General features: G+C 47.7%; 2 protein-coding genes across 2 annotated transcripts; one reads left to right on the forward strand and one right to left on the reverse strand.

Moving 5' to 3' along the window:
* Window positions 1–1,004: 1,004 nt before the first annotated feature.
* Window positions 1,005–7,649, reverse strand: stam2 (signal transducing adaptor molecule (SH3 domain and ITAM motif) 2). Its single transcript, XM_078090980.1, has 14 exons — window positions 7,323–7,649; window positions 6,112–6,196; window positions 5,963–6,038; window positions 5,238–5,333; window positions 4,878–5,024; window positions 3,947–4,013; window positions 3,660–3,837; window positions 3,481–3,575; window positions 3,316–3,398; window positions 3,156–3,243; window positions 3,014–3,068; window positions 2,777–2,915; window positions 2,218–2,384; window positions 1,005–2,095 (listed from the first exon to the last, which is right to left on the reverse strand). The coding sequence occupies exons 1-14, from the start codon at window positions 7,360–7,362 to the stop codon at window positions 1,906–1,908; spliced, it is 1,506 nt and encodes a 501-aa protein (XP_077947106.1). The 5' UTR covers window positions 7,363–7,649; the 3' UTR covers window positions 1,005–1,905.
* Window positions 7,650–7,682: 33 nt separating this feature from the next.
* Window positions 7,683–11,260, forward strand: hacd2 (3-hydroxyacyl-CoA dehydratase 2). The gene is made up of 7 exons (XM_078090981.1): window positions 7,683–8,502; window positions 9,089–9,206; window positions 9,677–9,695; window positions 9,957–10,045; window positions 10,340–10,461; window positions 10,566–10,744; window positions 10,831–11,260. The coding sequence occupies exons 1-7, from the start codon at window positions 8,138–8,140 to the stop codon at window positions 10,911–10,913; spliced, it is 975 nt and encodes a 324-aa protein (XP_077947107.1). The 5' UTR covers window positions 7,683–8,137; the 3' UTR covers window positions 10,914–11,260.
* The last annotated feature ends 979 nt before the right edge of the window (window positions 11,261–12,239 follow it).

Genomic DNA, 12,239 nt, shown 5'->3' on the forward strand with positions numbered 1-12,239 from the left:
AATAACGTTTCTGCAAGAACCGTAATTTCATATTGAATCGGTTTTGTAGGTGTGTTCATACCTATTCATCATCTACTTTATTCATGTTATTACTTGTTTTCATCATGTTCTTTTTTTAGGATTAGGGACAGTTCTATTTTCTTAAAAATGAAAAATATATACGCATCTATAAATATGTACAATATAATTATATACACACTTTCAATCATTTAAACTGGGCTGCACTGGTTGCTATTCTATTCTAGAAATATGCATTAAACGCACAGATAAAATATTAAGAATCCTCTTTATTAGTTGTGTCTATTGTCATTTCTAAATATTGAGACACAAAAACAAGAATACGATCACGTTAGCAGGATATAGTTGATGTTTCTTTTATTGGAGCTGGACTCTACGATGAGCACATGAAGGCAGCATGACTTAGCAAAATAGGTGTTTTAGCACATTTATTCTCTTTATTGAATTGAAAAACCTGATTTAAATTAAAGACAAAATTGAATACGGTGTCGTTGTGGTGCAGGGGTTAGAGAAGGTGCGCTGGGAAGCACGATGTTGGTGGTTCGAGTCCAGGCTGCCCCGTGTTCCATGTCGAAGTGTCCCTGAGCAAGACACCTAACCCCTAATTGCTCCCCAGGCAAAAATGTGAAAAAGCCACGTGTTTAAAGTGTAATGTAAGTCGCTTTGGATAAAAGCGTCTGCTAAATGACCTGTAATGTGATGTAAAACTTCCCCTTATGAAATATAACAAAAATAACCCAAAGAAATCGTGCTCACCTGCAGCGGTATTTAAGAAGGACGCTTGGCCCTGAACACATTTAAAGAGCAGAGCGAATTAAAGGGCAAAGTTAGATGAATAACTCATAACTTGTGATTAATGACCTCATAATTAGTGCTAATGGGAGAAGCTAATGAGGTGCACAGTTACCACCGTACCCTTAATTATATAAAAGCAATTACTGAAAAGGCATCCGAGTCGAAACACAGGCAAGAAAAGAAATCCTCCACACAGGTACATTTATTTTTATTTCAAAGACTATGATACATTTGCTCTGTTAAAAAAAGCATTGTTGGTGTTTTCAAATCCTGGATAAAAGGAGCTTTTCCTGGAATATTTGAAATGTACAGAATCATACATATGCAGCAGACTCTTTGATTCCTACAGAAGAAACAAGGCCTCAGTGGTAGAGAAGACTTTACAAAGCTAAGGTGCAACCGGCTATCTTACATCTAGTATACATAATAATATTAATTATAATTACGTCCCGAATTTAAGATTATTTTGGCTGGAAAAAAAAAAAGTAAAGCAGAAGAAAGAAAGAAAGAATAATTACACAGCCATGTAAATCATACAAGTATAATGTCTCATATATATATATATAAATCAAAGTACAGGCGAAGTGTGCAGACATAACAAGTACACACACACACACACACACACACACACACACACAGAATGAAGCAAGCTGCAGACTTTAAAAAAATGACACCGTAAGGAGGAAACAGTTTTGAGTTACAGCAGATCAATCAGAAAATGTTGTTTAGTAACGGGGACAATAATAAAGTGTGCACTTTATATTCAAAGGAAAAGTGTTCAGCCTACTGGGGGGGGGGGGGGCACACATTTTCTAATTCATCTGAGTGCCGACATGCCGCCCCCCCCCCCCACTGTTGACACAATCCCTTAACTTCTTCTGTGGTGACCTGTGTGTGAAGATTGCGCTGCCTTCACTGTCGGCTGGGAAAAGCCGCTGCCGAGGGCAGGAGGAGATTCCTGACGCTGTGGGTTTTTTGGGCTTCACGTACAGTAGCTGAGGACATGAACACAAGAGTGTCCTGAATGAGAGAACACACACACACACACACACACACACACAAAGTGTGTGCTGGTCTCAGTCGGTCAGGCCTTTACAGCAGAGGCTGCTGGTAGTACACCGGCTGCTGCTGTGGGGGAGGAGCCTGCTGTGGGGGGGCGGGTCCTGGGTAGGACATGGGAGGCATGGCGGGGCCGTGATAGGTGGACATGTCCGGGGCAGCCTGGTGGTGGTGGTAGGGCGCCGCAGCAGCGTGGCTCATGTACGGAGGGTTCGCGGCGGAGCTGAGAGGAGAACAGAAGCATTCGTGTGATCACAGGACAGAAGCTGAGGACCTCGGGGTCCTCAGTGCGCGCGGAGATGTATTCCTTCTAAACGGAGTGGCCCCTCCGTGCCATTTGCTCACCTCATGTACGGGAGCTGAGGGCCGTGGCCGTTGGGCAGGGCTGAGACGTTGGGGGGCAGCGAGTGCAGCTGTCCGGGCTGCTCGCCGGGCAGAGGGTAGGGCTGAGCGGGGGGGGCCTGGGGCATCCCCGGAGGCAGGTAGGGGCCGCCGGCCTGGCCCAGGTAGCCCTGAAGGAGAGGGTGGGCAGTAGTGGCGGTTAGCGTTCAGACATATCAGAGCAGCAGCAGGTTGGAGGAATAAAGCGCCGCCCCGGGAGGCTGGACGACACCCTGCGGCCTGGTTGGGAACAGGAGGTGATGAAGGAGAAAAGAACGACACTGAAGTGGAGCAGCAGCAGCCCGCTGTGGGCCGCACTCCGTGAAGTGGACATCAATCACAGCTGGACAGGCTCCGCCTCCCCGCGATGGGCAGAAGGGCTGACGCGGACCCAGCCGCCAAAACGCGGAACACGTCTGTGGAGCAACCTCCGACTGAACCTCATTAAAGGACGACTCGGCGTTTTCTGTACGAGACACGTGGATGTGGTCGGCTGTCAGTCGCCATGGCGATGGCCTCTCACCTGCACGCCGCCGGCCGAGTTGTACTGCGCCGGCCTCTTGGAGTACGCCGAGTAGAGCGGCGCCTCGTTCACCAGCTGGTTGTAGAGCTCCAGCGCCTCCAGAACCTTCAGGTTCAGCTCCGACAGCTCCGAGTGTTCCCTGCAACGGGGAGAGGGGGGGGGGGGGGGCAAAGGTCGTCAGATGACCCGGGACCGCTCGGTAGCAGAGGAGGAGGAGGAGGAAGAGCGGCGCGCTACCTGTCAATCTCCTGCAGCCGCTCGTCGATCATGGGGTTCATCTGCTCACACGCACCTGGGGGGGGGGGTCACAGAGAACACAGTTAGCCACGGAGCTGCTGCTTCGCCCTCCGAGGCTCCGCCCCGCCTCGCAGCGCCGTACCCTCCAGCTGGATCAGCTCCGCCGAGTCGGGAGCCGGGTGGGCGGGGTCAGCGTCCTGCAGCAGAGCCAGAGTCCTGTCCATCGTCCCCTGGGGAGACAAGAGGAGGTCGGTCTCTGCACTTAAGACGGGCGGCGGGAGCACGAGGGCGGTGAGCGCTACCTCGTCGATGCAGACGGGCTCGGGCTCCTCGCTGGCCTCCTGGACCGTCTCCTCGGGGCTGGGCGTCTTCTCGGCGAAGGCCACTGGGGGGGGAGAAGGCGGAGGTTAACCGAGCCGGCGTGAAGCGGCTCCTTGGTCGGGACGCCCGACATGTGTCGGACCGACCTGTCTCCGGCTCGGCGTGCAGGTTGGCGGTGACGAAGTTGGACGGGAAGAGGCCGACTCCTCGGTGGTTCTCTCCTTTCCACCAGTTCGGATCGCTGTGAACAACGAGCAGGCAGTGGGACAAAGTGTCTCGGGACAATAATGTTCTGCGCGGGCGCCACGTGGATGACGGACGTCACCTGTCGTCCAGAACCAGGATCAGCTCCCCGGCTTTGAAGGTCAGCTCGTTATCCTCAGCTGCTTCGAAGTCGTAGAGCGCTCGCACCTTCCGCGCCTCCTGCCCCCCGGGGTCAGAGGTCGTGGCAAGGGGCCGCGTCTCCACCTGCTGCTTCTGCTCCTGCAAGGACAGCTCGATGGCTGGGAGGGGGGGGCGGGGGGGGCAGAAAGCCTATTTTTATTGACTATTTCAACAAAGATAAAATCCAAAATCGTACAGAAAGGCTCCAGTGTGGAGGCCTCGCTTCACCTTTGGCCAGGTTGTCATCCTCCGACTCTTTGACGACAGCAGGGGGGGGCAACTTTGTGGAGGATCCCTGTGGTCGAGACAGACGGAAAGGTCAGGCGTGTGTGTGTGTGTGTGTGTGTGTGTGTACACAGATTAGTGTCTGGCTCTGCAATAAACTGATATTATACCTGTCATTTATACTGCAATAACCATGTAGATATGAAATACTGCAGTACTTTGCTGCAGTAAAACACTGAAGTACTGCCAACATCACAACTTGTTCCGCTGATCGATGGCTGGAAGGTGAGCGGCAGGGGGCCTCAGCTGGAGCCCCCCCCCCCCCCTGCGGTTTGCTCACCAGCTGATTCCAGATTAAATGCCACAGCCCTCCGGTCTCCATTAGAGCCGGTGGGACAACGCGAGACACAGAGACAGACAATGTTCACCCACGAGGCTGAAGACGTGGTGATAAGTGTCTCATTAGAGAAAGGAGGGACGGAGGAGGGACAACGGACCAGAAATTAGAATCAGAATTGTCACTAAATACACATTAACATAGTTTGATGGAGAAGACGTTGTCTTCAGTCCCACAGCAGCTCTGTCAAGCCGATACGACATCACAGCCAATCAGATCCATCCACGCTCGCGTCTAAAGAGCCAAGCTCAACAATAAAAGATGGCGGACCAAGCGTAGACTAAGGGGCCCCTGGTCCATCTGGCCATCAGTTTGGGGGCCTTGGCCTGAAAAACGTTGAAGACCCCTGATTTAGTGACTGATGGTCCATTTAGAGTCAAACAGACCATAGAGCAGGGGATGCTTTAGGGCGGGGCCCAACGCTGATTGACAGGTCTCTGACAGAGACACACAGCGTCTCCAGGTCCTCTCGGTCCATGTTGGGTCACTTCTCTTTGTCTGCTGCTCCTTCCGCCACACGCGGTGTGAAGGACGTACCTGCGAGGACGCGCTGGGGAAGACGACGCCCTCCTCCTTCAGAGACTTGATGGTGGCGCCGATCAAGCTGAGCTGAGGATCCTTCTGGAAGTCTTCTGCCCACTCCACCATCAGAGCCTTCAGCTTCTCACACACCTTCGGGTGGGCCTGCAGCACCAGACAGCACTTTATGAGTGTGTGTGTGTGTGTGTGTGTGTGTGTGTGATCTATTCAGAGCTCTTTTACTACTTCATTCATTATGGGCTCTGTGCTCTCTGACTCTCCTTAATGTACTCATGTACTTGTACAGCATGAACACTGATGCGTACTGGAGAGGACCAGCGAGGGACACCAGCATACGATGAAGAACAGCTCACGTACTTTGCTCAACGCGCTGCGCACTTCACTGGAAAACTCCCTCGAGCAGATTTCCAGGTGGAATATTTTGCCGCAGTTTGACACACAAGCGCCGAGCAGCTGCAGAAAAGGTTGTGGAGAAAGAAAGAGATCAAACCGCTGCTTTTATGGAACAAGAGGAGGAGGATTCATTTTCCACCACCTGGCATCAAGTAAGACCAAGCAGGAATTAATGGAGGGAGTTTTTTGGAATTAAAACGCCTTCAATGAGACGAGCTCGAATGACGCCAACAGATAAACAAAGAACCCCGATGACTCAAACTAAGAAGCAACGCTCTCATATCCGACATCCTCCGACCTCTCGTCAGATTACAGATTCACTGGAACTTCTCACACTTTAGAATAATGATTAATGATGCAGTTGAATGCTTTTAGTTTTAAGGTTTTTCTTCATAACAAAATGCTCGATGTTGGTTGGTAAATAAATGACATGATGAGAAACAGAATGTGGACAGTTACGTTGTATCTAATAGAACCAAACGAAGCAAAGTTCCGTCTGTTAGTCCCATGAGGGGAGAAATAAAACCCAAGAATCACTGACAGTAAGACGGCGCACATCAACTTTCCACCCAGTAAGAGACAGTTTGAGGTTTTTAGCGGGTGAATCCATGTTACTCCGTCCTCTTGGGACTTCAGATGGTTTGTTACCACATAATTACGGACTCAATAATGTCCAGAGAGCGACTCACGTTGACGGCCTGCATGGCCACGTGAGGCACTTTGTGGTTGACTCTCTTCATGATGGATCTCAGGCTGTCCTTCGGTCTGCAGCACAAGAGAAAGTTCAGCTTGGATTCATCCGACACGCACAACGGAGGGGAGGCCCCTTCCATCTTACCCGTTGGCCGTGGTTCCGATCTTATCGCAGATGTCCATGATGAGGCCCCAGTCGTCCGTCGTGTTGGTCTCATTGGTCGACTTCTCTGTAAACGTGGCAGACGCACGGTGAGAGAAACGCGTGAACATCACAGCTGAACCGAAGCCTTTTAGAATGAGTTTGAGGGTGGGGGGGGGCAGGCGTTGTAATTAAACATTTAAAACAAAGATTTGGCAAAACTACCTGGAAAAAGTGGAAGCTTTAAATTGCAAATTAATTCTCTTATGAAAACATGCAATCGAGGTAAATATTTCCACAATAAGTGACATTCTGGCCTCATCTCCTCTTATTTGACCACTGATAGCAAGTAAATAGGCAGTAGTTACTGAGGAAAACATTGTAGTGTTTAACTACATTAAAGTGTCAGATTAAAGATTTGCACACAGATGAACGCTCAGCTCGGATGTGTCATGTTCTTTAACATGCAGTTGTGTATCTAGTGTGTCTGTGTGATACAGTGCACTTCTGTGTGCATTGTTAGTTTGATCCTTAACATGTTAAACGCTCGCTGTGAAGTTTAACACTTCATTTACACTCAACCATCACATAATGAGCTATTTAATAAGATAACAACTAGAGAATATTTGGGCCGTTTTGCTCAGTTTAACAATAGTTATTAATTAATAATTAATTAATTAATAAAAATAGTAATCTGAACAATAACATTATAGCCTATTATTATTCTAAATAATGTTAACCTAACGTTAAATATCTAGATACCTAAATTGCGGTTATTGCTATAACATTTGTTTTATCGTTGACATTTTACATAAAAGACTAAATTAGCCCCCGATTGTAACGTTTGTAAAGTAAATAACCACCTGACGTCATGAAGAGGTTTGAATCCATCGTTAAGTATCCGAGTGGATCTTTACAAGCGATGTGTCGTCAGCCAGTTTAACGTTGACGACCAACCGATAAACTGATCGATAACCCGTTTGGATGCCGATGGCAACCAGACAGCAGAAGCATCGGAAGGCGTCTGAGTCTCGTGGATGTGCGAAGAAGTCCAAAATAAATAAACGTACGACGCCAGCAGCGGAATGAAAAGACAACACTAAAAGCTAACCGTAGCTTAGCTTCTGAGCTAACGTTAGCTTCGATGTTATTGGCCTGTTGGTTAGCCGCCGTTCGGACACACACACACACAACGGAAATGGCGATTCACTCACCGACATCTTGGTCAAATGGATTTTGGGAGAACAAAGGCATCGTGATGATTCAACAAACTGCCAGACTACTAAACAAAACTAAAGCCTACACAAATATCGCTTCCTCGTCCATTAGCTTTAAACTTCCGGTAACTTGGCTGTCGTAATCAATGCCTGAAGAGAATTACGAAATACCGACAGAGGGCAGCTGCCAAAATAAGTCGTATTCATATTCGGTGCAGTTAGATGTTTTTCTTTAAGAACATTTAAAGTCAAGCACGTTGACATAAATTCCTAAATAAAATACTTAAAACAACTGGGACTTTCTTAAACACCGCTGTTCACACAAAGGAGAGAAGTGAAACACTGACATCTAGCGGAGAGAAGACTCATTTCATTATGTCCAACATGCGTTTATCATGTTACTCCAGTTAAATGATATACATTCAATTGTAATTATATTATTCTCTGTGAGTTTACACGGGTAGATTACCCAACAAATATGTTAACTGAGAGAAATGTACTGCCTTGCTCGAATGTAAAGTTTTGACTCAGACCAATACAATTATCCTAACTGACTAAAATATAATTTTAAACATCACATTATATAAATAAACAAAAGTAATTAGATGATAAACTTAAACTGAGTTCAATGCAGTCTATATAAACAATGCAATATGTTTATGTTGATTGTTTACAGCGTGCATTGCAACCATGTGACCTGACAAAGAGTATCAAGTTAGCTAAAGACAGTTAGTTTTTATCAGTCCTCAACAGTCTACTGTCCTATTCCAGTCTGTGAACACCGAGAGACAGTCTAATCCACGCAAACATGAATGGTTAAAGCAAATAAAGGAATAGATGAAGCCGCATATCGTGCGGGGCGATTTTCAAAGGTGACGTTTCAGAGAGAAACGTCTCAAAGTGAAGGCGGAAGTACGCAGGAGTTCCTCCTCTCGCTTCGGGACCACACTTCCGGGTTTGCCTCCTCCCCTGCCGCTTGTTTGCTTCCTGTCTGCGGTGAACCTGACAGCCGTCGTCGTCCAGGGTTCAAAGAGCGTTCGAGGCTTTCACTCATGTCGGCAGCCGCGGCGGGGACCAGCAGGACGACCCACGGCGACGTGGCCGCGAGGAAGAAGAAGGGCCCCGGCGCCCTGGCCACGGCCTACCTGGTCATCTACAACGTTGTTATGACAGCAGGGTATGCGGCGTGTTCCGTCGCGCTAACGCCGCTGTGTGTGTGTGTGTGTGTGTGTGTGTGTGTGTGTGTGTGTGTGTGTGTGTGTGTTGAGCAATACATCATTGGCAGCCAGTTGCAGCGCTATTCTGCTTTGTGCTGATGTGCACGTTGTCTTTGGGAAACATTAGCATTAACGTTAGCATGGTGTGCATCAGATAATAGCTTCCCCCTACAGCCAACGGCTAATACGGATTAGCGTCAACCGCCTGGGTGCGCGCGCAGCCACTGTGACCCTCCAATCCAGAAATAATAAAGGGGTTAATGTCTACACCAGTTCCTATTAAAAATGCAGGGGAACACGATACATCTCATGTGAAAATAGATCAATACAAATACCCTTCTTCAAAGGAAGGGAAACACTCAAACTATATGACGATTTATCCATCTTGTTTTAAAAGTCGTCAGTGAAAATCCTGATGACAGAATGATTCGGTTTGGCTTTCTGTAACCAGTGCAGCATTAGAGCATGTTGTGATAAGTAGCTAGCTAACTAGCATGTGTATGCATGCATGCATGTGTGTGTGCGTGTATACGTGTGCTCTCCCAGGTGGCTGGTCATAGCTGTGGGGCTGGTCAGAGCTTACCTGGCCAGAGGAAGCTATCATGGGCTTTACTACTCCATCGAGAAGCCTCTGAAGTTCTTCCAGACCGGAGCTCTTCTGGAGGTGAGATGAGCACAAAGGGCGGCGCGCTGTACTCCGTCAACTACACTATGAACACACACACACGCGCACACACGCACTACTTCAATGTTGTCTTTTCCAAAATCTTTTTTGACCTCGTGACCCTTTTATAGAGGTCTAGGTTGGGAAAGGAGGTTAGGGGGCAACTTTTGGCTGTTAGATTATAGTTATAATAGGTTAACCTCGCTATAATCTGCACATACACAACACTGGCGGCACTTTAGCAATACTGAATCATTTTTGTACGATAAAGAAATTAAACCGTCATCCATCCATCCATCCTTCCATCCATTGTCAGACCGCTTATCCTGCACACAGGGTCGCGGGGGGGCTGGAGTCCATCCCAGCCAACTTCGGGCGACATGTACTTTTTTTTTTTTTCAGTTTTGTGTTACAGCTCCTTTAAGAATGTAAATTGAGATTTCCTTATTGTCTGTTTCCTCCCTTCACAGATTGTGCACTGTGCTGTGGGTGAGTTTCTGTCACCATGTAGTAATGTTCAGGGGTATAAGTGCGTCTATATAAAGACACTAGTCAGTTTATTTCTGTATTTGGGCCACAGTTCCCCAGAAGGTTTGGCCCACTCAGAATAAACTGAATCTTATCAATTGATCATGTAAATACATCTCTGATTAATGGATTATTGGCACATGATATAAAAACAGTAAAACACTGTCTTTTATTAAAAGGCCCGTCAACGTTCCAAATATTAACACCCCCCCTTTCATTCAGGAATCGTCCCGTCCTCCGTGGTGCTGACGGGCTTCCAGGTCCTGTCACGGGTCTTCCTCACTTGGGCCGTCACGCACAGCGTCAGGGAGGTACGCCGGCGTCTCCTTTTCTACTTCCACTTTGAGATGCTGCGGGGGGAAGGGGGGGTAATCGGCTGGTGTTGGGGGCGACCCCTGATGCTGCTGACTGTGCTGTTCGCCCTGTCGATAGAGACAAAGAGTCGTCCTCAGGAGTGACTTCAGTGAATGACGGAGGCTCCGCCTCCTCTCAGCGCCGCTCTCTTTACATTTAACCTCCCGTCTGCATCTAACGCCCGAGGGCAGCATCAGCACCAACACCTGCTTACCCCTCTCCCTCCCATCATGCATCTGTGTTTCCTGCAGGTGCAGAGCGAGGACAGCGTGCTGCTGTTCGTGGCGGCCTGGACCGTGACGGAGATCATCCGCTACTCCTTCTACACCTTCAGCTTGCTCAACCACCTGCCGTACCTCATCAAGTGGGCCAGGTAGGAGACGCAACCCCCCCCTCCCCCCCATGCTGCGCGGTTAGCTTCAGCTGAAATCTTTGTTCTGTTAAGTGGAATCGACCCTCTATGGAATGTGCTTCCAGGTACACCTTCTTCTTCGCCCTGTACCCCATGGGGGTGAGCGGCGAGCTGCTGACCATCTACGCCGCGCTGCCCCACGTCCAGAAGACGGGGCTGTACTCCGTCACGCTGCCCAACAAGTACAACTTCTCCTTCGACTACCACGGCTTCCTCATCCTCGCCATGGTGTCCTACATTCCCCGTGAGTCGAGGGTTTGAAGGAAGGTTTAAGATGCTCAATCCGTTTTACATGATTATTCTAACATAATAACCCCCCCCCCCCCCCAGTGTTCCCCCAGCTCTACTTCCACATGATCCGGCAGAGGAAGAAGGTGCTGGGCCACGTGGAGGACTACAGCAAGGTGGAGTAAACACCCCCCCCTCCACCCAACGGAGGGCCGAGGAACCAAAAATAACAGCCGGGAGATTTCCATCATGGGGACACTTTATTTGTTGTTGTTGTTATTGTTGTCTTTTAAATTTATGAACAATATTTGTATGTCGAGTCGGCGTGTCGATACCAGAGCGACTGCACCCCCCACCCCCCCCGACTCACACTGAAACAGTAGTTTAGAAACTGGTTGTCGGTTGTGATTCTAGTTTGTTATTCTTTGCTCCGGATGTGTGGCTCATTTTTAATTTTAATTCTTTTGTCGTCTTGTTTGCTTCAGAAGTCTGATCACATTCCTGATTTAAGTTCAATAAACCGTTTCCATTCTGTGGTGGTGTTTTCCATCTACTCGCCTGATCCTTCTGTACGTCCAGTCAGCTGATCCTTGTGTACGTCCAGTCAGCTGATCCTTCTGTACGTCCAGTCAGCTGATCCTTGTGTACGTCCGGACAGCTGATCCTTGTGTACGTCCGGTCAGCTGATCCTTGTGTACGTCCAGTCAGCTGATCCTTGTGTACGTCCGGACAGCTGATCCTTGTGTACGTCCAGTCAGCTGATCCTTGTGTACGTCCAGTCAGCTGACTGTTGTCCTCTGATGTCTTTGTTGTATTGGTGGTTTGTACATTAATATCATTGTGTTTTTATTTCATCGTCACGCTTTGTCTTTACATTTTTTAATTCCTGAGATGAAATCTTTAACATTTTTAGCTCAAACAAAGGGATTCTATAAAAGTTGACATTTTTCATTCCAGCGTTCGAGGTTAAAACCACTTTCAAGGACATTTAAGCCGTCATAATTAGGTTATGGGAAACGTAATAAGACAAGAACAGAAAGCACAATAAACGGTAGCAGAGTTTCTGGATGAAATTCTTTGATATTACATTACATTAATGCTGTGTAACAAAACCTCATTGTAGCTGAACATGAAGAGGATGTTCAACTGTATGGACTTTTATTTTGAAATGCCGAGTGATGAGGTGACTTTAGTGAGCTGCAGTCACAACTAAGAAGCTTCAGTACAAAGACACAACTGAATCATTCTGCTTTGTTTCTAAAGGTCATATTTGGTGCTTATTGATTTTGGGTGATGTTGCATTTGTGACATTTGAGTTTTTATGCTCTCATTTTAAAATATGTTTCAGCTGCTGTAATTTGACATTTTTATTAGAAACCTTTAAGTTTAAGTTGCTCTTCAAAGGGCCGTGTGCAAACATCACGTCATTACCAATGTGAATACTAACAGGTACGTAAAATAAAGCTTAAAAAGTGTGACGTACGAAGGTAAAACTTTAAGACAATTGTCTC

This window comes from Gasterosteus aculeatus, chromosome 16 (assembly GCF_964276395.1).
Source record: "Gasterosteus aculeatus chromosome 16, fGasAcu3.hap1.1, whole genome shotgun sequence".
Classification (NCBI taxonomy): Eukaryota; Metazoa; Chordata; class Actinopteri; order Perciformes; family Gasterosteidae; genus Gasterosteus; species Gasterosteus aculeatus.

Bases quoted from the DNA above. Each gene is read 5' to 3' on its own strand.
- stam2 (XM_078090980.1), bottom strand. From the start codon at position 7,362: ATGCCTTTGTTCTCCCAAAATCCATTTGACCAAGATGTCG. The intron at 5,334-5,962 runs GTGAGTCGCTCT...CCTTTTCTGCAG, and splicing joins TGGCCATGCAGGCCGTCAAC to CTGCTCGGCGCTTGTGTGTC. The intron at 2,385-2,776 runs GTGAGAGGCCAT...CCTCTCCTTCAG, and splicing joins ACTCGGCCGGCGGCGTGCAG to GGCTACCTGGGCCAGGCCGG.
- hacd2 (XM_078090981.1), top strand. From the start codon at position 8,138: ATGGTTAAAGCAAATAAAGGAATAGATGAAGCCGCATATCGTGCGGGG. The intron at 8,503-9,088 runs GTATGCGGCGTG...GTGCTCTCCCAG, and splicing joins AACGTTGTTATGACAGCAGG to GTGGCTGGTCATAGCTGTGG. The intron at 10,462-10,565 runs GTAGGAGACGCA...ATGTGCTTCCAG, and splicing joins TACCTCATCAAGTGGGCCAG to GTACACCTTCTTCTTCGCCC.